At 41.5% G+C, this 24,884-nt stretch overlaps 3 protein-coding genes across 3 annotated transcripts; 1 reads left to right on the plus strand and 2 right to left on the minus strand.

The window, feature by feature from the left end:
- Nucleotides 1-837: 837 nt before the first annotated feature.
- tmem230b (transmembrane protein 230b) lies at nt 838-2,252 on the minus strand. Its single transcript, XM_049763864.1, has 3 exons — nt 1,954-2,252; nt 1,262-1,384; nt 838-1,176 (listed from the first exon to the last, which is right to left on the minus strand). Exons 1-3 carry the CDS (start codon nt 2,044-2,046, stop codon nt 1,036-1,038), a joined length of 357 nt encoding a protein of 118 aa, XP_049619821.1. The 5' UTR covers nt 2,047-2,252; the 3' UTR covers nt 838-1,035.
- A 4,610-nt stretch (nt 2,253-6,862) lies between these two features.
- Nucleotides 6,863-15,354, plus strand: adra1aa (adrenoceptor alpha 1Aa). The gene is made up of 3 exons (XM_049762515.1): nt 6,863-7,114; nt 9,467-11,153; nt 14,450-15,354. The coding sequence occupies exons 2-3, from the start codon at nt 10,277-10,279 to the stop codon at nt 15,013-15,015; spliced, it is 1,443 nt and encodes a 480-aa protein (XP_049618472.1). The 5' UTR covers nt 6,863-7,114; nt 9,467-10,276; the 3' UTR covers nt 15,016-15,354.
- A 1,860-nt stretch (nt 15,355-17,214) lies between these two features.
- Nucleotides 17,215-24,648, minus strand: LOC125993702 (dihydropyrimidinase-related protein 2). Its single transcript, XM_049762514.2, has 14 exons — nt 24,304-24,648; nt 22,514-22,602; nt 22,238-22,422; nt 21,923-22,087; nt 21,624-21,685; nt 21,426-21,506; nt 21,285-21,353; nt 21,086-21,206; nt 20,852-21,008; nt 20,466-20,607; nt 20,204-20,374; nt 19,763-19,942; nt 18,862-19,045; nt 17,215-18,779 (listed from the first exon to the last, which is right to left on the minus strand). The coding sequence occupies exons 1-14, from the start codon at nt 24,343-24,345 to the stop codon at nt 18,688-18,690; spliced, it is 1,740 nt and encodes a 579-aa protein (XP_049618471.1). The 5' UTR covers nt 24,346-24,648; the 3' UTR covers nt 17,215-18,687.
- Nucleotides 24,649-24,884: the final 236 nt, after the last annotated feature.

Genomic DNA, 24,884 nt, shown 5'->3' on the forward strand with positions numbered 1-24,884 from the left:
TACAATCCCGGGTAAATCTTTTACAATCGCCTAATAATGCCCTTTATGATAGATAACCTGCTGCAACAGAGAAAAATAAGCTTCTCCGCACATAATAATTTTCCTCTTTGGTTAACTTTGATACTGTTCATACTCTGAAAGAAATAGCTTTGGCATAGGCCTTAGTGTAATTAAAAAAAAGTCTGGTAAAATTATTATTTTCAACCATGCAGCTAGACAAAAAAATATTTTAAATAAGACACAACCTGTTGCTTCCTGGTTTAAATTTTTTTGCTGTTCCTATGTTCCAATCAGGCAATCAAAATTTCCACCATGGTTGACTTGATCTCTCTTTATTTACATCTTTTTCACGTCACTTTCTTATCCACAGAGATTGGGGGGGAGACTATTTTGACAAAGGAGTGGAAATTGCTGATATATATTTTAAAATTTTGTAAAGAAAAATAAATGATGAAATAGATAACCTGAAAAATCTACTGATGTAAAGTAGTAATTATTTCCTTCCCTCCAATGCTAATTTGTTCCTTGAAATGTCACTTACCCATGTCAGTGCAGTAGTGACTACAGTAAACACTGGTACAAAAAAAAAAAATCTATGCCATAGAAATTAAACATGAAAGTAGATGCTTGTGTGACACAATTATAGATATTATAACTTGTATTAAACATTTTACAGCCAACAGCAAATGCGTTTTTATTTTTACATTATTCTGCTCCATTGTCTACTCAAACATTTTGTGGCATGGAAAAAACTAACATATTTGATGTCAATATTTTTGCATAAGGTGGGCCACATAATGAAAGGCTGCTACATGAATTAAATGAATCAAGAACAGATCAGAAATTGCAGCTGTATTTATTTACTGAGAAACAAAACAATTATAATTAGACTATATTTGCTTTATATCATCAAGGGAACAATATGAACACTCAGGTTGAGGAAAAAAGACAATCAATGTACTAAAATGACATCCTTCGCTGAGGGATGCATGTTGGAAATTTGAGGACTTCCTTAAGCTTCAAGAAACAAAGCATTTAGTCGTCAAAGTCTGGGATATCATCATAGGAGTATCCTGGGTATCCTTTGGATGCATAATAAGCTATTCGCAGGTGGTAAATTCCAGGGAGAAAAACCAGGACTCCTATGACCAGGACTGGAATGGTGCTTTCGGAGTGCTGAAAGAGGAAAGAAAACCTTTTAGACTGAGCGACAAATGCAATTTCAAAAGTTGTCAAGTGCACTGTGAAAACTCTGACTCACGGTCACTCCAAAATATCCAGCCAGGAGAAGAGAACCGATGACAATTAACAGAGAGCCGATTAAGAAGAGGACTGCGGCGAGTGCTATGGCTTTGTACGGGACTTTGGGTGGACTTCTTTTGAACTGAAACACAAGCAAAACATTGAATCAATTACATTTTACATACTTATAATGTGAATGCATAATAAGTAGTTTTTCTCAGAACTAAAATAAATATCTTATGTGTTACAGGCTACATTTAAAGTAATTTGGAACATTTTTTTTTAACAGCAGTGAAAACTAATATTTGTGTTGTAGTGTTTATATATATATATATATATATATATATATATATATATATATATATATATATATATATACACACACACACACACACATACACACTGAACAATTGGACATTAAAATGAAAAGTTAAGAGAACGGCCACTTAAATTGACCTGGAAATGCATATTGCAGGCAGTTACCGACATTTCCATCTAAAGCTGGAAACTGCTAACTGTTTTCTGACCGAATAAGAAGAGGTTTTTTTTTGTTTGTTTTAATATAAAGACCTTTAAATCACGTTATACTTGTTAGCATGGCGGAAACAAGACTGGCAAAGGGTGCATAAAAATCATGGCAGCAGGGACACTTCGAAATAACGAAACGCAATAATATTAAATACTAAAAATGTACTATCTTGTCCGTTTTACCTGTAAATCAATGTACTCGTCGTCATGAGTGGCTAATCTGGAGTACTTGACTTTACTGGCAGGAGCGCCGTTCACAACGCTACGAGCTGGCATCTTTGGTTTGCTATGGACAGCTTGCTTAACAGTGCAGGCTACTCGCTACAAAGACATTGACAAAACGATTATCATTATGCGGAAGACGAGCAGGCCGCAAAAATAACAAAAGAAAGCCCAAAGAAGACGTAAAAATGGGATTAAGTGGCCTTCGTCTTCTCTCGCGGAACTTCCGTGTTTTTAGACTAGTACGCATGCGCACAATGCATTGCCTTGTCAATGTTATTTGCATTGCAGCATTACAAATATTATAATATATTTTACATACCTAAAAATTAATTAGTTATAATTAAAAATGAAACATATCTAAGTCCCCGTGAACAAATATAGATTTCTATGAAAATATAATATTCTACATTCTACAAGGCAAACTGTTCAAACTCAACCGCTTGAGTGCGCTGTTGAGTGTTTAGCAGTAATAACGCCGGCGACCGCAATGTGTTGCAGACAGTGTGAGGGTTTATTTTTGTGCGTGCTCATTTCCGCTCTCTGGTCAGCTTTGTTATCACAATGGGTTCAGTCTTACAAGATAACGTTTCTGTCCAGGCTATGGGTTTGCAAATTCATCACATGACAGCTGATGATACCCAGAGATTTTGTCAGAACACGGTTTCAAAGAACGTACCTGCAAATATTGTAGGATCAATGATGATGTAAATGCCAATGATTTTTAATTTTAAAGTTTGCTCATCTTTTTAAGTATATTCCATGAAAAAGCTGTTTATAATGGTGAAAGTCAATAAATTAAATCTGTTATTATTTTGCCTAAAATAGCCTTTGGCTATTGTCTAGTATCTCAAAATACAGTAGAAATAACATTTGCACAATTCTTCTCTAATGATTAAAGCTCTGAATAATTCAAGCTGTTGTGGTTGGTGTAGCATTGACCCTGCTTCCCACACCCCACCTTTGCCCTGCTCGTGTTAGAAAATTGGTCTGTCACGTAGACAAATATAGACTCTCCTGTAGGCAGAATTCCGACTGCGGCCTGGCCCCACAGGGGCCATCATTATGATCCAAGATCTCAGGCAGGTCTACAATCAGTGATGAATGTCCACAGTTTGTAAATAACCCAGAGGCCACCACTATTTCCTCAGCAGTGATAAGACACCAAATGCATATTTGTATTAGAAATGCTTGCGGCATCAATAACAAACTCTCTAAGCGCCGCACTGCTCACAGTGAGTCTTGAGTGATCATGATGATGCTGGATGACCTTGGCCATTACCACACTTGCAGAGCTCCACTATTCCTCATGTGGAGGCATTTGAGCATTTGCAAATGGTCTCAGACAAACGACATCCTGAAATGTGTGAAGATGAAAGGGGCTGTTTGCTTTTTCCCTGAACAAACTTTGCCAGGATGGCCTCAGTGGGGTCAAAGGGCTCGGGTCAAACGACCTCATCATTGAAAAATACAAACATTGACAAATCAAATTTGTCGGTTGAAGAAGGTCTGCAAACAGCTATAAACAAGACTGTAAACACGGTTATAAAGAAAGAGATTTGCCATTTTCACACTGCACTCTCAAGGGGAGTGTAAGCCATAAAATCGTCCATTTATGTTTCAAATCCCCATGGTGCAGCAGGTACTACATCGAGTATGAATCATGTGCAGGACTTTACAGTATATATAGTCTTTGTTTCTATTCATTGTTAAATTCAGAGTGTAAATCCACCCACAGCTCTAAAAGATAATCAATAAGCCTCACAAATTGTTTTTTTTTTTTTTTTTTTACATGACAGAGTTCCTTTATTTGATTGGATCTGCTCCTTAAACACAACCACACATGCAATGCAAGTAGTTTCTCTAAACGCTGCTGCATCACTGGCACACCCTCCTTTGTGTGTGCCAATTCCATCTTTATCCGTCCTGTCACTTCATTTGTAAATCCAATTCCTGGATTTTAGATCACTTATGTCAACCAGCTTTCACGGAGACATTGCTCTAAATGTATCTGATACTTTGCAAGACAAATGTGTGACAAAACATTACGACTGCCTGCGTAAAATAATTGAAATCCAATACAGCCGGGAGTACGCGCTTGTTGTCATGACATTAAATCTATATCTGGAATCTGAAATATTCAAAATAACTTGTTTAAAGATCTTCCTGTAAATACAGCTTCTTGTGTTGGGTTTATATCCTGTCCAGATATCGACAGCAGCATTCTCTTAGAATCTTGAAGTTCTTGGTTTGTGCTTCATTGGGAACCACTGGCCTGTAAGCGTGGTGTACCTGGCGTAACAACACTGCTGGAGTGCCATCTGGAGATGTGATTAATTAATCGGGTGCTAGATAAGTCATCCCTGGTCAGAGGGGTGCAAAGTATGTTGTCATGTTAGCGCATCTCTGCTACTGGCACAGCTGAGCACACACAGCCATTTTAATGTGTGCGTGTGTGTCCGTGCATGTGTGTGTGTGTGTGTCCGTGCATGTGTGTGCGTGTGTGTGTGAGACCCGTAAGATGACAACATCCTTTGGGTGACACCACGCAGTAGGAGAACAGCATTTAAGCCATAATTAAAGTCCTGTTCGGAGCGGAGTACTGTCTGCAGAGATAATGAGGTCCGCCTTCATTACAGCAATTGCCAAAGCTTCAATGATTGGAGCCCAACAAAAGCCTGCACTGTTATAGCACTTGAGCATCCTGAAAAATCCCAATGTCCTCACATTCTTATTTTTAAAGGCACTACAAGTCAGAAGTGATCGAATGTGGTGTGTGGGAGGCACACATGCAGGTGCTGCTGATTTTACAGGATAATTTCTTCATTCTTCGGTTGGCAGAGCAACGTACAGAGCAGATAAATCATTTGACAAATATGCTCCTTCATTGAACATTACAAGGAATGCCTATGCGGCTTGAATGTGAACTCGCAAAGAGAATTTCCCGTTTTGAACAAAAGGCAATTTAGAAATATTTGTGATGCGGCTGATGAGGCTGTTGTCATGCTCGATACATAAAAATGCAAATTAACCTGGATGTCGTTTCATTAATTATTTAGATTGGTTGCAGCTATATTTCCATTGTTATTTCTTCTCAATCCACCTTAACTAAGATATGACTCAGGTTTGGCCGTCTCTATTTCAGGTGCCGGGCTCGGAGTGGTAGCATGCGAGTGTAGGTGGACAGCTGTCAGGATACCGGGAGCTTCATAAACCAGATGACGTAGCCCAGAACCTTTATTTCACAATGTCAGAGTGCGCTATAAAAAATGTCACACCCCCGAGGAGTAGTGGCTTCTCGAATATGACTGCACCAAAACTTACACATGATTGCACACTTTTCTGTGCATTTTGCCCTGCACATGACAAACAAATCCCCGCATGTTCATTAGTCTTTAAAATAGGAAATCTGATTAATTGATGCAATTAAGCGGAATGTCACTGTAAATGCCAACATCAGTTTGAATGCTTGGCTCAGGTCGTTGCCTCCATGATGGGGAGTGTTTCCTCCGGTGCAGAGATATTGATTTGGGTATCTTTCGAAAGTCATCAGCCCACCCAACCTCAGGGCCGGCTCATACAGGTAATTGCTTTTTCAACAGGCCTGAGATAGCATGATAAACCCTCGCAAGACGCAAAGAGTCAGCTACTGTGACGGTCGTCCATGAAATGAGAATTCAAAATAATTTAGGGGGATCATTATTTTTCCAATAGTTTCAACGCTCATACATATTCCTCCGCCTTGTCTTGTGATTAAATGTTAGTTGAGTTGCTATTTCACACCAACTGATCTGCTACTGTAGTACACAGTCGGGCAGCTTGGGTGTGTGCATGCAAAACAATCATGCATGCACTATCACGAGACCTAATTTGCATAAATGTTAGACTTGATGTCTGTGACACCATAATACCCCATTTCGCAATGGAAAGCCTGAGAGTCGATTGCTCTTGAAATAAATCGTCTTGCTTCAGGTTATGGATTTTAAAAGTGTCATTTGTTTCTCTTTTCATTTATCTTGCATTTACATATATGCAAATGTAATATAAGGATTTATCTTGAGTTTCATCTAATAGTTCTTGCGGAATAACGTCCCTGCAAAACAAAATTCAAATCCCATTGCTTTGAATGTGTTACTAGTTGGCAGTATAGTCAATAAGTTGTGCTTTCAAATGATAAAGTTTGCCCTGACTATGTTAAGTCAAATGAAATGTTTAGAAGAATGTTTCACAACAAAAAGGTCCTCTTAATAGAAATAAATAGAAGTCTCCTGATAAAATGAATTTCACGCCCAAATTAATTAACAATGAATGTGATTGTTTTAGATTCCTCTCTCCATCAAACCTTTACAGAGAGAGAGAGAGAGAGAGAGAGAGAGAGAGAGAGAGAGAGCGCTCTATGCCCACTGAATAATACATATAACACCCTTTATGAATTGGCACCATGCAGATGAATGGCAATTGCCCATTTGTTGTACCTGCAGGCAGTTGAGAAGTAAGCTACAGACAGTAAATTGATTAGCTGGCTTTAAATTATTTCCAACTCGTGCATACCAGGTGAAAATGAACAAGATTAATATTATTATATCGATGTGAACATTTGAATTAATTTTTGAACACAGATTTGTATAAAGGTACACTGAGCGTAAGTGCCCTTATCAAGTTCAGTCATGAGAGGCTTCTAAAAGTCTTATAACATTTTTCATTGAGGTTCTTCTCGGTGAAGGTGATAGACTGAACGTTGATGGAATATTCCTCAATGGGTAGTCACTTTGGGGGATAGAGTAATAGGTTGGGATGACGCACATGAAGTGTGGAACGATAGGGGAATAGATCGGGGCATGGGGGGTGGGCGCGCACTATGCAAGGATGTAGTTGACTGACCGACTGGCTGGTGATGGGGAACACTGATCAAGTTGACTGGAGGAGGGGAGAGTCATTAGGCGCTCATTGTCATTTGTTGTGCCGGGGAACACGTGAAAGACGCTCAGTGAATCGACTCACTCGTGAAGCTTTCTTCGCAGTGGGTGCACTTGATCCGCGGCTTTTAGCGCATGAGGAGACTCCGTGGGCGCAGATGTGGCCAAGACTTTGCGGGAGATGTTAAAACACCAACAAGACACGGGTGAGTCTGGGTTATTCAATTATTTCATAGATATAAAAAAGGATGAAAAGAAAGTAGAAAAACTGTCGTTGAGGGCGATATCTTGCATAATTGAATAATCCGCAAATAGCTGCTTTCACGGCTGCTGTAAGCTCTGTATCACAAATTGGACATTAAGGAACAATGAACTGCATCTAAATCAACGCCAATACGTGTATATGAATATGTACACACATATGTGCATTAAAAACGTATTTTACTGCAGCTCCTAGTATTTATGCAAGCCGCCTGGATGTGGTTTGAGCTGCAAGCATCATACAAATTGGCATTCACGGTTGCATTGTTTTCACTATTTGTCTACCTGTGACATTGCTAATATGATTATCATAGTCTATTAAAAGATAGGGTCAAATGTATTAGTATCAATCCAAACTGAGCATTATTTTTTTGTCAAGGCAGAATTACTTATTGCTGTTATAACCTACAACATGGCTCTTATTAAAATGCACAAGTGTACCTATGAGTTTGTCCTCTGAGTGTTTATAATGTAGTTAAAGTGGGGCACAGATCCTGTTTTGTTTTCTTGAAAGTCCTATATGTTTGCGTTAACGAAGTGACATGAAGTGATTCTCATTGGAAACGATTTTTAATTCTAAAAATGCACTTTATGGCTCAGTGCCTTGGCCTTGAGTTACTTGTTCTGTCATTTCTAAGGAGGACTCTAAAGCGAGTGTCTGTCAGGAGGCGCGCAGTGGCCCCTGCTTGCGTGAGGAGGTGGAGATTGCAACTGAGCCAGAGTGGATGTTTACGCTTCCACTTAAAAATAACTGCAGCCATGGAGTGACCATATGTCTCAAAATGTCCTTGCTATTATTGTGAATTTCAGTCCCTGTTCATTACGGCTCCATGTGTGTCCGCTAAATTCCTAATTCTCTTTCCATCATATTGTGAGCTTCTAAAAGGGAGAACCTTTGATCACATAAGCACAGACGGCTATCTGTGGAGCATGATTGGCCAAAAAGAAACAAATATCAAGAGTAGTACATTGGTCATCTCATCTTCAAGCACATTTAGGGCTGGTGAAATCAACAGGTCTTTTCATCATGGCTCAATATAATGAACTTGCATCCAGTCCTCCCTGAAAGATCAAACTGGATGAAAGAGGCTCATTTTGAATCTTATCCCTGAAGAAATGGGCTCACATTAATAAATTGAGCACTCCCACAAAAGCAGTCTTGGTTGTATTTATGCACTGTTATGTCCAAATAATTTCCTTCGATTTGGTAAAAGAATGCCATGCCTTGCATGAATACAATCCAAACAAATTTATTGCAGCCAGCGCTGATGTAATTTTATTCTAATATGCATACGGTCCAAAAATGATGACAGTAAAACTTTCTTCTGAAATGGCTCCGTGGACAAACATTTACATATTACTTTTGCAGTCTCCTCGAAGGCAATACACATCTCAGCAGGCATATGCATCTTTCAAATAGTGTGGGTGGAAAAGGCGCTGAGCTGCTGGCTCCCAATGACCTCTGGATGCGAGCTATGCCACACCTTCAATGAGGCGAGCACACTGCACAACTTATCAGCGACGCGGAGTCCATCAAACACTCCAAAGAGCCTTCTGTGCAGTGCTGAGCAGAGACTTGCGGCAAAATGTCAGCGGATAATAGTGTGACGAAAGGGGAGAGGAGAGGAGAGGAAAGGAGGGGAAGGGAGGGGAGTGGAGGGGAGGGGTGGGGTGGGGTGAGAAGAGGTGAGGAGAGGGAAGGAGGGGAAGGGAGGGGAGGGGCGAGACAAGGCGAGGAGAGGAGAGGAGAGGAGAGGAGAGGAGAGGAGAGGAGAGGAGAGGAGAGGAGAGGAGAGGAGAGGAGAGGAGAGGAGAGGAGAGGAGAGGAGAGGAGAGGAGAGGAGAGGAGAGGAGAGGAGATTACATGATTTCATCAGATTTAAACCATCACAATTGATTTGACTACACCAGTGTTTAAAATTTGTGTGGGCCTGATCTTATTTCTAATTGCTGTATCTCTCTCATTTTTAAATTTTTTTGTTCTGGTCCATATTATTTGTGGGATGTTTGACAGATTAACAGGAGAAGAAGGAGGGAAAAAGTGAAACTGGTAAGCAATTTAAGCAAGGGTCTCCTTCATCCGCAACCTTGGGTCATGTTTTGTCCATGTGAACATAAAGAAGTTGTTGTGGTCATGTTGACCTGCCAGGCTTAAACATTGTCTCTCCCACATAGCCATGAAGGATTGGCAAACAATGTAAACATACAATTAAATGTAAAAAAAAAAAACGTAAACAAGGTCAGCTGCTTTTGTATTGTGATGGATGCAAGTTTTAATTTCCTATTTTCTTTCAAAGGTTCTGGATGCTACAACTGCAGCACCATGCCTGCTGTGTTCACACTGCAATTAGTCCAGCAATCAAGAGCAGCAATCTGGAACATGACTGCACCCACCTACAATTGTGTCATGGACTCAGATTTTGTCTTTGGACTGAATCCCTAACCACGGATGTGAAAACTGACTGTACTGAATCAAAGAAAAGCTCTAAACTGACTACAATCCCTTTTTTGCACTGGAGCGCCGTTTACTACCCCATCCGGCAGCAACCACAAAGACACATCGCAGAACTTTGGGGAATTGAACCGTCAACCAAACTCCAACTCCATTTTATCAGTCTGAAACTGTACAGTGACCACAACAACAAAGAGCCTTTGGCAAGCATACAAAACGGTGTCGCTGAAAGTCACCCATCCGACGGCGGCTTCATTCCAAATTCTGACACCATTCGTCCATGAACTTTTTGGAGTTCATGCAAAATATTTAGATGAGTGCATACTGAGCTTGGAGTACACAGAGGATTTTTCAGAACATATACAAAGCAGCATGCCTTCTTAACTGATTTTTAATGTGGAGCATGAAAATTTTTAAGGCATTAATTACACTCATCACATTATTACGCTGCTCTATCTGTGTTGCTGCACGCGTCATGTGGTCGCGACATAATGGGTCGATGGAACGCGCCATCTTTCACACTGTGTATTGTCAAGGCTGACTACTCGTCCCCCTCCACCTGCGGTGAAATCTAAACCAAAAGCCTGACAAACTGCAAACAAACTCATTTCGGCATCATCGTGGTACGGGCGCAGATGGTGCCGTGCTGCACAAAATGACAGCGGCTCCTCTGACACAAAACTGCTCCAACTGCAGCCACGTGTTGACCCCAGAGTTCAGTGTGGTCAAGGCTGTCGTTCTGGGCTTGGTGCTGGGCGTCTTCATCGTCTTTGGAGTCGTTGGGAACATCCTAGTTATTCTCTCAGTGGTTTGCCACCGACATCTGCGTACAGTGACTCATTATTTCATCGTTAATCTCGCCGTGGCGGACCTGCTGCTGAGTTCTACCGTCCTGCCCTTCTCTGCCATATTTGAAATCCTGGGCCGCTGGGTGTTTGGACGGGTCTTTTGTAATGTTTGGGCAGCTGTTGATGTACTCTGCTGCACAGCCTCAATCATGAGCCTGTGCGTGATTTCCGTGGATCGCTACATTGGGGTCAGTTACCCGCTGCGTCATCCAGCCATCATGACAAAGCGCAGGGCCCTGCTGGCCGTCATGCTGCTGTGGGTGCTGTCAGTCGTCATATCCATCGGACCGCTGTTTGGCTGGAAAGAGCCGGCACCGGATGACGACTCCATCTGCAAGATCACGGAGGAGCCGGCCTACGCTCTCTTCTCCGCTGTGGGCTCCTTCTACCTCCCCTTGATCATCATCCTAGCCATGTACTGCAGGGTGTACGTGGTGGCTCACAGAGAGAGCCAGGGCCTGAAGGAGGGTCACAAGACCGAGAAGTCGGATTCGGAGTTTGTCATACTCAGGATTCATCGAGGCAACACAACTGTAAGTGACGACGAGTCCCTTCGCAGCCGCACACATTTTGCCCTGCGATTGCTAAAGTTTTCGAGAGAGAAGAAAGCGGCCAAGACCCTGGGAATCGTCGTGGGCTGCTTTGTCCTGTGCTGGCTGCCTTTCTTCCTCGTCCTCCCCATCAGTGAGTATGAAAGAAAAACTTCATTTATACTTAGTGAAGCAACATGATGATTGACCCATGCTGTTACATACCTTCGAAAGACTAAGGAGGTTTTAGGAAACATGCTTTGCTTTTGCAGTTATGTTTGAACTTTTTAAAAAAATATATCACCTTTTGTCTGCTTACCAAGTCCATTTCTTTGCAGAGTTTCTTTACAACTGTAAAGTCCTGAGTTCCTGCACAATTGCACCCTGCCTTGTAGGAGATATATTATTTAACAATGTATTTATTAGTGTCGTTGGCGGTTGCAGTGGCGAACAACTGCACTGCATCATAATGACAGGTTGTTTTTTCGCCACCTCATTTACTTACAAGAAAGCAAAAAAATAAATAAAAATAACATCATTCAATATGATCAAGTGGAGTTCTACCAGAACAATATTAAAATTGTTGAATTAATATTTCTCAGATATTCTCACCCAGTCCCCTCCTCAAAAATACAGCGTTTGCATTTAACCTCAGATTGAGTGATCATACCTAATGTGGTGGTTGGAGAAAATAATTAGATATCCTGTTGATTTATGGGTTGCCTTGGAATCTCTATAATTTTTCAGATAGAAGACACAGCAAGCCGCCATTACTTTTAAAGACACTTATGGACCGCCACAGGTTATGTTGTTTTTAATTTGTCCACTTCACGCCATGGGGAATGGAGGGCTATAGGTTTATTTTATAAATAAAAACTCAGCATACCTGTAGGGAGGCGTGGTGACGCATTAGTTAGTACGTCCGCTTCATAGTTCTGAGGTGCAGGGTTAGATTCTGGCTCTGGTCTTTCTGTGTGGAGTTTGCATGTTCTCCACGTGCCTACGTGGTTTTTCTTCCAGGTCCTCTGGTTTCCTCTCACAATCTAAAAAAATCATGCATGGTAGCCACTCCAAATTGTCCGTGGGTGTGATTGTGAGCGTAAAAGGTTGTTTGTCTATATGTGCCCTGCGATTGGCTGACGACCAGCTCAGGGTGTGTCCCGAGACTGCTGGGATAGGCTCCAGCACACCCGCGACCCTCGTGAGGATAAGCAGTTTGGAAGATGACTAAATGAATGAACATGCCGACAAAGAATATTACCTGCAAACAGATGTCAGACACTGTCAATACTCAGCAAATATGAACGGAGACAATAGCCAATTATCCTGACAAGTGTGAGTGTGCAGGAAATAGGATGCATCTGGATTCACTCAGACTAATCACAGTACACGGGTGAAGATGGTTCCCTAACACCTGAAAGGTCACGTCTCATGAGATGTGACCAATCAAGTGACAGGAGAGAAACAGACACTGTCCCACCAAAAAGGAATCAAGCCGTTTCCACATTGGGCTCTACGAACACACATACAGTAGTCTCTAAAAGCGTGTATGTGTGTGTGTATGTGAGGGGGTCAACACGATTTACTCAAAAAATTGTCGTTACAACTATGGTAAATGTACCTGTGTACAATCACAAGTACGTTAATATTTTAATTGGTCACCAGATAGTTCTGACAAGCCACAAACTAGCTAATTGTGGCGTGAACTAGAACAATAGCCAATTAAAAAGCGACTTTAAGCTTTGTGTTGATATCAGACATTTAGAAGAGCAACTTGTTACGTTTCCCATCCTATAGTGAGACAAGATACGTAGACGTTACAAAAATATCACAGCACATCACCCCAAAAAAGCTACAGCACACTCTGAAATGTCCATTAGCTGGTCTTTATTTACCCACAAATTTACTTAGGGTGATCTGGGCCTGCTTTGGTTGGACACAGATCTGACTCACAGGAATTGAATTCGGACCAATTAAGTAAAATTGGATAATTTCGTAAGGCACACCTGATGATCTCCCATGGCACAGAGGCAGAATCGCCGCTCTCAGTCATTCATCACAAAAGAAATGACAAGGTAATTTGCAACTGCATTGTAGTTTCGGAATAAACTAACAACTTGCCCACCTTATTTTTTTTTTACAACAGCCGCATTGTATTTTCCAGCAGTCTTGCTGCTTCTTTCAGGTCAGTCTTGGTACAATGACAGACATTTTGTTTTGGGAGGATTGTCGGTGGAGAAATCTTTATTTGTGCTATGCTCTGTTGATCTTTTCCAGTACACCACTTAAGAGTAGTCAACCACTGAGATATCATCAGGCGTGCTGCAGGAATTTTTCAACGTCACTTAATTATTCAAGTTATTTATTCACTACAATTGATATCTCTGCATATAGTGCAAACATTATGCAGTGGGGGGTTATGGCTTGTCCAGACTAAGAATAGAGGTTTATTACACTCCAGTCATTTGGGTGATTGTGGGGGTGTGTTTCTTGGAGAATTAAAGAAACCGCACTCAGTAGGTGTAAACAGGAAGTATAAAAAGGAATTTGCATTGAATCGAGTCGGCACACTTGCTGATATTGCGCAGCAAACAATCTTGGTAGTTTGTGTAGAAAGATGTTTAGCATGTTTTTTCAACAGAATTGTCAGTCACTAGTTGTTGTTTTCTCCAAATAATAGGTCTAAGCTCGCCACGAAGGTGAAGGCATTATCTGAGATATTAGATTGCACAAGTGACGCTCGAGTCTTGACAAGCGGTTGCCCACATTTTGACAAGGCAGTGATGCTTCAAGTCAAACATGAAACTACCGAGGGTATAGGCAATAAGCGAGTTGCTTTTTTTGTTTGTTTAGCACACCTGGGGATAAAATGATGGAACTGTACTGTGAGGCACAAAATGATTTGCTCCCAAGCGCTCTTCACACCGTCTTTCCATCTATCTCTGTATTGCAATCTCATTTTTCAAAGGCTGTGTTTGACATCTGCAGCAGCCCGGCCAATAAAGCTTCGCACATGGCAGCTTTTCCCCAATGTCCTGGACATATCATTGACAAATAAACTGACTGAAAAATCCCTAAATGCACACGAGCCTTATATTCTCATATTCAGTGTTTTTTAATGAACAAAATTCCCGAGTGTAGATTCAATAAAACTATTTAAAAAATACAATCTAATGCCACTAAAGTACTACATCATGACTGGCTATAAGATTGACCAATATGAATATTTTAGTTATAGCACTTGACATCATTTAATAACATGATCCACATAAAATTGCTGAAAAGTAAATGGTTGTCAGTATGTGCCCTGTGATTGACAAAAATGGAAAATACCCAAAAGTGTATTACTGATGGGTATATTTAAGGGAGCAATTGCTTATTGAATAAAAAGTGCAGTCTGACCCTACATTAGTCTCTTTGCTGATCTTTGCTTTTCATGCATCCCGACAGGTTCCATATTCCCTGCTTACAGACCACCAGACACAGTCTTCAAGATCACCTTCTGGTTGGGCTACTTCAACAGCTGCATCAACCCCATCATCTACCCATGCTCCAACCAGGAGTTTAAAAAGGCCTTCCAGAGTTTAATGGGAGCTCACTGTCTGAGAGCCAGTCCGAGACAGCATCATCGTCAACATCATCATCATCATCTGGCTGCGGGCCAGAGTCAAATGCACGTCCACAACCAGCCCCTGACTTTGAATCTTGCTGACAGGGGGGCGTCCGGTCGCCTCAGCCCCTCCTCTCCCGCTGATCTGTCCAGGACTCCGTCCTCTCGGGACAGCCGGGAGTGGAGCGTTTTTTCCGACGGTCCCACCGGGGGAACCGGAGCAGCAGACAAAAGCAGAAAAGTGGCCAAACTCTGCAGTAAAAGCTTCCAGCGGACCTGCTGCTGCGTCCCCAGTGGTGAGAGACCCCCGCAAGAGGAAATGTGCACCCACCCGCCTCCAGTCGGAAAACTTCCCACCATTAAAATCCATCACTTATCCTTGTCGGATAAAGGGGAGCCAGTATAACCACCGTTTTCTCAAATGAGAGCATGTTTATTGAGTTGAGCCAGCGTTGTAGCCTTTTTAAGCTTCCACAATATGGGATGAACTCTAGATCAATAAAACCTCACAGTTGGGGGAAGATGGTCTTGCAGGAGGAGGCAAAGATGTTCACCAAATAAATCTTTGTTTTGTGTCAAGTATCTTGTTTACATATTATACAGTAAATTACTGAAGAATATTAAAATGTATTTTTTCTTGCATGATAAATGCTGGTGAGTGGTGCTACAGTTATCTCAAACGTTTTCCAAAAGAAACCTTGTGTATTTTCAGGTCACATGACAATAAATTTGTATTTGCCCAGAAGGTTTTTCATGGTGATATTAGTGGACTTTAGTTTATGAACCTATCCAAAGTTGAAGTCCATTCATCTCTCCGCATATTCCCACAAATTGATGCACCTCCTTGGGTGCATTTGCCAGATGGAAGTCTTAATATACTCATGGAATTTTACTGACCTTGTGGTTGCTGACCTCAATCCTGACCAGCCCGCAAGCCTCTTAAAAAAACCACCAGATTTGGATGTTAAGATAAATCATGTACAGTCTCAGACATTCCTATCTCAGGCTCTTCTCATCCATACATATGTCATCCACATATACAACTTGTTGCCTTTTGTCAGATGATCCATGTATGGTGATGTTTACTACTGCGATGGGTCATAGTAACTGCAGTGTGTCCAAAGGGCGAGCGGATCTCTGCCAGCACGCTTGATTGATTTCCTCCAAGGTGCTTTCTTGATGAGTGCGATACCGTTAGTATCATCTCGCCGCTCTCACCTTGCACGCGTTAAATTTGCAGCGCAGCCGACAGCTTTGTCACACAGGGGAGCTGCCAGGGTGCTTGTCATTGGCTGGCACATCTGTGACCCCTTAAATCACGCCATCTCTGCACAGATGCCATTATGGGAGGCACTAGCAGCAGCTATAAAACCGTAGATGATACCGCTGACCTAATTCTCACCTCTCGCTATTGTCCTCTGAATAGGGATCATGACTATGAACCCCTACAGTAAATACCTGTGTCCTGGTACATGATTTCCTATACGCATGAGCATGCAATATGCAATCTGATTTGATTTGAAACTCTGCATGAGTCAGATGTAGACTACAGAGCAGGGTTGCCATTTTCCGATTAAACACTCACCAGTTCAACGCGGGATCAAATGCAACCATGAGTTGAGGATTGGAAGTTCACTCTGTGTAAAGACACTGGTCAAATAAACTACGGACATACGTATTGGACATCTGGTATTTGCCAAGTCACAAAAAAAGAGGAAAAGTAAAATTGTAAATTATTTTTCAACAAGGTTTTGAAGGAAATGTCTGTTCACTGATGTCTGACACACCAAATCTGCTCTGGAACATATCAAATTTGTCCAATAAGGTTTATGTCATGATTCAAGCACTTTTTTTGCACACTGAAGCAAAATCACATTGGAGCAGAAAGAATCCAAACTGTTCCCATTAGAAAGAGTAGGCGAACCAATACCGGAGTGAAAAATACCTCAGTAAATGATATATTATTACGAGTTGCATACCATTCCAGCATCTCAATATATTTGCCCACTTGTTCGATGATGCGCCGCTGATGACTCATGCAGGTCTGCTCCCCAAGAGGGATCAGTTTTGCGACGCCTTCCTGAAGCAATTTCTCATCCAAAGCTATTATTCGTGGGCGGCGATGTCGACGTTAAGAACCCCCTACTTTGTAATTACTTGGGTCTAGTCTGGGTACTTGTCTAACAGCCATTGTCTCTCGCCAAATGGAGATGTTTTATTAAAATATAATTATTTTCACGTGTTTAGCTTACTTTACCTGCAAGTTTAAGGGTTGAACAGCTGGAACACGACAGGGAGCTTATTCTTTGCTTGCCTCCACATATCCCGGCATATATATTTTTTGCCCAGGGATACTTTACAAGTAGCTAAGTCTGAAGACCTCAATAACTGTCAATGCAGATGTACTAAGTGGAGTATTGTACCCATTGATTATGCTTGTTAATTTGTAATCTACTGTTAATACAGTTCACCATACACATTTAGTGCAGCCACTATAATTACTTTTAATTAGATCGTGGTGAATTTAAACTAGGCATTGTGATATACAGTAGTGGTTAGCACAATGTCATACATAGTAAACAGATGGGGAAGGGGTGAAAAGGAGTCAGTAACAAATGTTTTAATTAAATTTTACTCCACTGAGTCAACACAGGTCAGGTCAGATGCAGAAAGGACCATTGATTTGTGCCCCATCAAACCTTGGTATCCTACAAGATATACATGACTGAATATAACAACACTAAGTGGGACACATTACAGCTCAATAACCACTATCAAGAATCTTGTCAAAAAGAATGTCATCCACTTCACATTATTGCCTGGAATTACAGGCATACACTTGACAAGGCAATGGGGAGACGTAGTACTGTATCTTCAACTTACGGGCCACTTGCTGTGGCTCCAATTCAAATTGGTGGCAGTAAGTAAGGGTAAGACAAAGGGCAACTGGATTTGGATCTGGTACTTGGTTCACAACACTATCACAGAGAGAGGTGGAAACATCAGCACGCAAGTGAGGGTTCATCTAAATAAATAACAGTCCATGTTGCAATGTTCCATCAGGTCTGAAAGATGATTTGTTTCAAGAGCCTTCATAAATACAGTGTGCTACCAATATACGGCATTAAACAACAAGCAGGAGACTATTTTAATTTAACACATAAGCTAAAAACAGAGAAACTCCACAAAAAATTGCAAGCTCACATACATGTGTATTATTTGGATTGGTACAGGTGCAAAACGAATGTGTCTCATTGAGTGGCTAATTCAGCTCGTGGGTGTAAGACAACTGTTGGATGATGGACGCAGGAATGGTTAACATCAACTGCACATATGTACTACAGCATTGCTCAAATAGCACCAGATGCAGAGATCAAACCTCTGCAAACCTCCCCTCTAACTTTGCAGTGTCTGTATTCTCAAAAGTGTTCAGCAGACATCAATCAGGTTTGAGGAGGCGAACGATTAACAAAGATGAGGTGAGAGGAAAATGCGTCTCAAACTTTGTGTGCCTCCAAAATACAAGATTAAATTAACATGAAACCCTAAAATACCTTTTCCTTTTTTCTCAGTGCATTCAAAGCATTAATGAACGACTATGATATGATTAAAAAAACAAACAAAAGCCGCATTCAAAAAGGGAAAGTGCAATGACTATAACACAAAAGGAAGACCAAGCTGAGGAGCAATATCAAATAAGAAAAAAAATATTCTTACAGTCTAATTTACTGGTAATTGCAAATAGACTTTTGAACAAGAACAAAAATTGAGAATATCAGTTGACTTTGGGGTTTTTGTGCCACCAGCAGTTTAGCGTAAGGAAAAACTGCTGGTTTTAAATTGCCCAATGGTTTGCGACTGATTAACTAGAGTTCCAAAGCCAAGAGGACAAGGTAAAACTTTAAACATCTATAGCAATACTTTCAATTCCCTTAAATCTTATTAGGTTAAATAAAATTAAGTAGTGCTTTTCTTGACGTTAAATAAAACAACATGATGAGTGACGATGGCAGGGACAAGTGCAGGGCAAGCAAGGAGTCCTCTGACTCCCCGCATCTTGGTGCAGTTCTAAAGCAACTTAACCGAGGCTAGTGATGTTGGCTTTTCCTCCAGGGGGAGCCACAATTCGCTGGGTGTTACGGCGTGGAACATTGTCATCAACTTGGGCACCTAACAATGACAACATTTATTATAATCACAATACAGTCACATATAAAAGTGCTGACGGACGACAGAGGAAAAACGTACTCACCGGAGAGACTGAAGCCTGACTGGTGGAGGTTGCGCATTGGCTGCTGAATAAATTGCTGTGGCTGTTGCTGCTTGGTAGGAGAGGTCCTCACTGCAGACACCGAGGAGAGGACCTTGGGAGTAAGGATCACCTCACACACCGGTCCATCGTACTGACCCCGAGGGACTCCACGCAACTCTGTCAGCTGAACATTCAAATCATTTCATCAGTGAGATGGCTGCCACTTGACATGTTAGATCAGTGATTCCCAACCACTGTCCCACAGCATACATCACTTCACTGGTATGAAATTATTTATTCTTATAGAATATCTTAATGTATCTTTGTTCAGTGCCAGCACCTTGGTATATTGCCAAGCAGAACACTTAAATGCTAAATTTACTTTTTATGTCAGCACTGGACAGTGACACCCATCATATTCATGTTCTGGTATTTGCAAATTCACATATTTTCAGTTTTGTTCAACTCACGCTTATTTGATGGAAAAGACTTAACCCTATCGACTATTTTCGTGCCTGAGCATTATTAGTGCTACATTGGCAGCATCTTACTTTCAAGAAACTATGTTTAAATGAATTTAGCTTAATTTAGACACAAGTAGTGCTAAGGAACTTTGTCGAAGCAAGTTCAAGAATTTCATTTAAACTAAATCAGTGCTTGACTTAGGCTGCCATTTAATGGTGTCTGTAGACAATTACAGTATAAAACTTTTCAGATGGTGACATTAATTACTCACCATTTTTTTTTGCTATTCACTAGTGCTTGGTGCCATAAATAGTTTGGTGGTGTGCCATAAAAATTTTGAAATATATATATATATATATATATATATATAAAGATGCTTATGTTCAATAAAATTTGGGAAACACTGTGTTTGCGCATTCTTTCCATCAGGACGTACCCTGCTGCGAGCCTTTATCTTCTTGTACACGTGCTCTGGAAAGGCTTTCCGGCTGATGTATCGCCCACAGCCCTCCGTTGTGTGCAGGCTGCCTTCTTCCAGCACGACTTTACCTTGGCTGATCACCACCAGCGGGCCTCCGCGCACCTCTGTGCCCTCAAAGATGTTGTACTCTACAGACTAGCAGGAGGAGAGGAAGCCGGAGACAGCAGTTAAAAACAATCTTTATTAAAACGCCCACCCATCAATTTTCTAAACTACTAATCCTCATTTAGTGCTGTGCCTATCCCAGCTGTCTATAAAGTGTGAGGTGCGGTACATCCAAAAAAAACCTCAAAAGGTGCTGATCCAAGCCCCCAAACTTCAGATCTCTAAGGCAGATAAACGAACAACTGATGTATTAACATACACCCCACGATTTGTATTAGCCTCTACAAATACCAAGTTGTGGTTCTTGGCTGAGATGATCTTGGTGACATCTGGGTCCCACAGAACAAGGTCAGCATCAGAGCCCACAGCAATGCGGCCTTTGCGAGGAAACAGGTTGAAGATCTTGGCCGCATTTGTACTGGTCACTGCCACAAACTGATTCTCATCCATCTTGCCAGTCACCTGACAAAACATATCATGTAAACAAGGCCTCAGAACAGAGTTGTGTTTGTGTTTTCTTTTGTTTTTTGGCAGAGTGAATAATGGTCCTCACCACACATTTGTCCCAGATGAGGGACATCCGCTCTTCAGTGCCATTAGTGCCCTCTGGAATTAGGGTGAAGTTATCTTTGCCTACTGCACGCTGGGATGTCTGGAAAGTGCAGTGAGCGCTACCCGTCACCTGCAGGTCCCCACTGGATTTGACAGAATGAAAAAGCATAGTAATGTTCAATCACAATGTTCAGATAGCTAGTGTATTTGAGTTGACTGTGCCTTTTTTTTTTTTTTAACTTCACGAGAGCAGCAACATAAGTGAAGCTGTTTGTCATCAACTGGTAAATTGGGGCAGGTAAATTAAGATATAGTAGGTGTCACATTCTTATAAGCGGACACAAAATATATCTAAAAAGACCGCTAACTTTGATTCCAAACACCAACCATGACAACAGAGAGCTGAGGTAATCAGGAGTGGTGGGATCAGGACTGAGTGGTGGCGAGGTGACATAGCTCGCAGCTTTGGCCCAATTCTTGCTCCAGTAATGGGTGCCGTCAGTGCCCAAGCTGGCCGAGATGGGCTCACCGAAAACCACAGATCCTAAAAGAGCGGACCGCAGCAATCATTGCAAAATCAAAGTGCAGCGAACTAGGAAAAAAAAAAATCTTACGACATACCCTTTTTCCTGGACAGAGCGATGACATCTGCAGCACTCTTGCTCATCACTTTGGTGATGTAGACTGGACAGTTGGTCTGATTGGCTATGGTGATGGAGCGATTGACCGCTTCTGCCTCCACCTGCCAAGGACACGCAGGCACAAGAATGTTGCTCCTTTCTGGCACCCTCGGCTTTGTTTCAAATTGAAGCCATCTCACCTCTTCTGGGCGACTAAGCACATGACCTTCCGGGCCAGTTATACCCAGCTCGAGAATGCGTCTCTGCTCCTATTTTATCCGAACAAAAACATCATGTTTCAAATTTGAGAGAACTCATTATTACTTTAATTAATATTTTACCTCTGCAATAATGTCACCATTCTCTGCATGCACTTGAGCGATGGCTCCAAGGTCTCTGATGACGCTGAAAACCTCATAAATCTAAGATATCACAGTGAGGTCATTAGCAGTAGTCACACACAGAAATCCAACGAGTCAAACATGCAAACGTTGTGGAAAGAGAACACCTCACCAATGTTGTGCAAGAGGTAAGCGTACCTGAGAGTCAGAAAGTTGGAAAACATCCTTATAGGCCAAATAGACCAGGAAAGAGTTGACACCTGAAGATAGAAAACTTATGAGAGCCACAAGTGGAAAAAGGAGAGCAAAAGAGGGAGAACCCAGAGCAAAGGGGGAAGAGTAAAACAAACAAAAAAAACAATTACAAAACAGACATGGGAGAGCCTTGTGATAATGTTTTTCTTTTTTTTACACCATGCAAGGACTGAATGAGGGAAATCGTGAGATTTGTCAGCTGGGTATTAGACAGCAGTCATAATTTAATGCTGACTTCATACCATGTTCCTTCACTAAGGTCTCCATCTCCTCCTGAGTGCCTTTTCTCCACTCGGTGAGGTCCACATGGAGAGAGTAGTCGCAACATGATTTGCTGTCAGCCAATTCTCTCCACTGCTTGAAAGCCGCAACCAAGCCTACGTCAGGCTCCGGCACCACGTGGTCGACTAGAAAACACACAAAAAAAAGGCTAATGTATGGGAACTTGATGTAATCAAACGCCTGGGTGGGAGCGTGCACGTCTGCAATATCGCTGTGATGATAATGTGTGCATTTTTGTTTAGAACACACAGACGTCTGGCTGATGGACAACTTACTGATCATGGTGGTGCCTCCTGCCAGAGCTGCCCTGGTGCCCTGGTAGAAGTCATCAGCTGCCACCATGCCTCGGTCACACATCTGGAATCGGGTGTGCACGTCGATGCCTCCAGGCATTACCATTCTCCCATGAGCTTCTATGATCTTAACTCCCCCAGGGACAATTAGGTTGTCACCTATTTGCCTAGTAGAACATGAAATAAAGGTGAGCTACGTATATAAAAATTATGACAGTTGTTTCAAATAGTGAATGGGACATATAAAAACTAACTTACTTGATGACTCCGTCCTCCATGTAGATATCAGCCATGAAGGACTGATCATCATTTACGATCTTTGCTCCTTTGATGAGGAGACGGTCACTCTGCAAGTTAGAGACAGTTGTCATTTGATTATGATAAACTATCCATCAAATCCATTTTTGACAGCGCTTGCTTGCTCTCATTTGGGTCATGGCTGAGCTGAAGCATATCGGACTTGACTTGTCTTGCAGAACTGGAGTACATGACTGACCTCCAGCCAATTGCAGAGCACACGCACACACACGCCCGTGCACACACGCACACGCACACACACGCGAGGGCTTGAGTTGAGATTGAACCTGTTTGGGTTAACCATCATTAAAAACACAAATGTGTGAACTGGTGGCTTTCTTTTGGTTCATTCTTCTACAATCCCACAAATCACGTGATGTCAAGCTAATCAAAACTAAAAGTAATTTACTGATACTGTCATAGCATGAATTGTCCGGAAGGAGTGTGGCTTTAGTGACAGCCTTTGTGCTCTGTGTAGCTAAATGACAAAACATGACATTTATGTAACTAAATATCAATAATGCTGGAAGTGTAGTAATTAATAACGTTAATAGGGGAATTATATTGCACACTTGCACCGACTCTCAGATAGCAGTCACTGCATATTGGCCTGGCCACTCTATTAAATTGTTCGTACTGTGACAACAATCACAACAAAAAGACTGGTTTGTGCAATTCAAAATGTGTCCGAATGTAGTGACTCCATTCACTAACTGTACAAAAACCTCAGTGTGAAGCTGTTTTGAATACACTATTCACATGGTACAGTAGTAATACAGTTGTAGGGTACAAACGCAATACAACACAATAATGAAATTGAAATGAAATGGAGAAAGCAATAGATTTATTTAATTCCATCTCTTCCAAAAATACCCCCACACACCCACGAGTCAACATAAAAGAAAAAAAAGTGATGTTTACATTTTTATTCATCCTTTATCATAGACTTTATCCAATTTGACAATTACTCAGAAGTGTTACACTGGTCAACAAAGTTCTATTTTTATGTAGTACTATAGTAACAATAATAATTACAATTTTTAAATCAATATAAAAATGCATTTAAGGGAACATACATTTCTGATTCAAACTCGTCGTTATTTACCACAAAGTATGTTTTACTTCCTATGCCAGCACAAGTGTCAGGCAGGAAAAAAATAAATGCTCTTCTATTAGATGTAAGACAGTACATAAAACATCTGTTACCATTCATAAGAATAAATGTTGACGTTACATAATTATCGGCGTGGAATTGGAACTGAATGGACCTGCGCGAGGGAGGGCTGTCAGCTTACCTGCTGTCAAGTAGGTAGTATACGCACTGCAGGTTTGCCTGCGGTGTTAAAAGCATACAAAGACAAAACAATACATTGCATGTTCACCATTATTCTAACTCGAGATTGCTCCATAAGTGAGGCTGGAACAGCTGCACGATTTGGGCTCTTTGGATGGGTGCTGGCCAGTGTGACCTACTTTAAAGAGATTTCCTATTGACTATCACATCAACACTGCATATACCAAACACTACGCAGTGCGGTTTAAAATCACAACCATAAATTGGAAAATTTAGCCCGCCCCAAAATAAAAGGATGGTGGTTGCACATAGGTGAAGGGTGGGTGGCAAATATTAATTCCTGGTGCTGCTGATGGTGGCAAGTGTCGGCTAACATTCGCTAAGCCTTCTGTAGCGGTTTAAAGAGCACACCATCGCTGAGTTTTAAAACGATGGCTAGAAAGAACCATATACTCACAGTGATTCGTGGAATGTTCTTTTTCCCTTGGTAACCCGACATTTTGAGTATCCCTCCAGTGATCCCCCTGCTTCTTGGCTAATGCTAGCTAGCAAGACTGCAAAAGCTCAGCAGCCGGTGAAAGAATGAATGGATGCTCAATAGACAGTCGACGCCCAGGGCAATTTGTTCTTGTCTGACAACTTCGAACGATGATGAACGCCCTTTATAGATTGGTATCTAATGCGCTAATTAAAAACGAGTGGCGCAATTTGAAACTATCATTTAAATTGGTGGAATTCTGGAGGAATAGATCCCAGAAAACAGGTCTCAAGAAAGGGGCTAAATCGCAGTGCGCATGCGCAATACCCCACCCTTGTCAGCCTCAGCTCCATATTGCTTTAACCATAAAGGCTCAAGCCACCTTGGATGAATACAGTATAACAGTGCAAGTCCTATAGTCATGTATTTTTTATTTCATTGCCATGGAATTTTGTTCAACTGCAGTGTAATGTTACTTTGGGAGCTTAAGATCAGGGGATGCTTTGAGAATAATTGTCAATTTTGGCTATGTGAAGCCCTTTGAGACTGTGATTTAGGGC

This window comes from Syngnathus scovelli, chromosome 3, assembly GCF_024217435.2.
Source record: "Syngnathus scovelli strain Florida chromosome 3, RoL_Ssco_1.2, whole genome shotgun sequence".
NCBI lineage: Eukaryota > Metazoa > Chordata > Actinopteri > Syngnathiformes > Syngnathidae > Syngnathus > Syngnathus scovelli.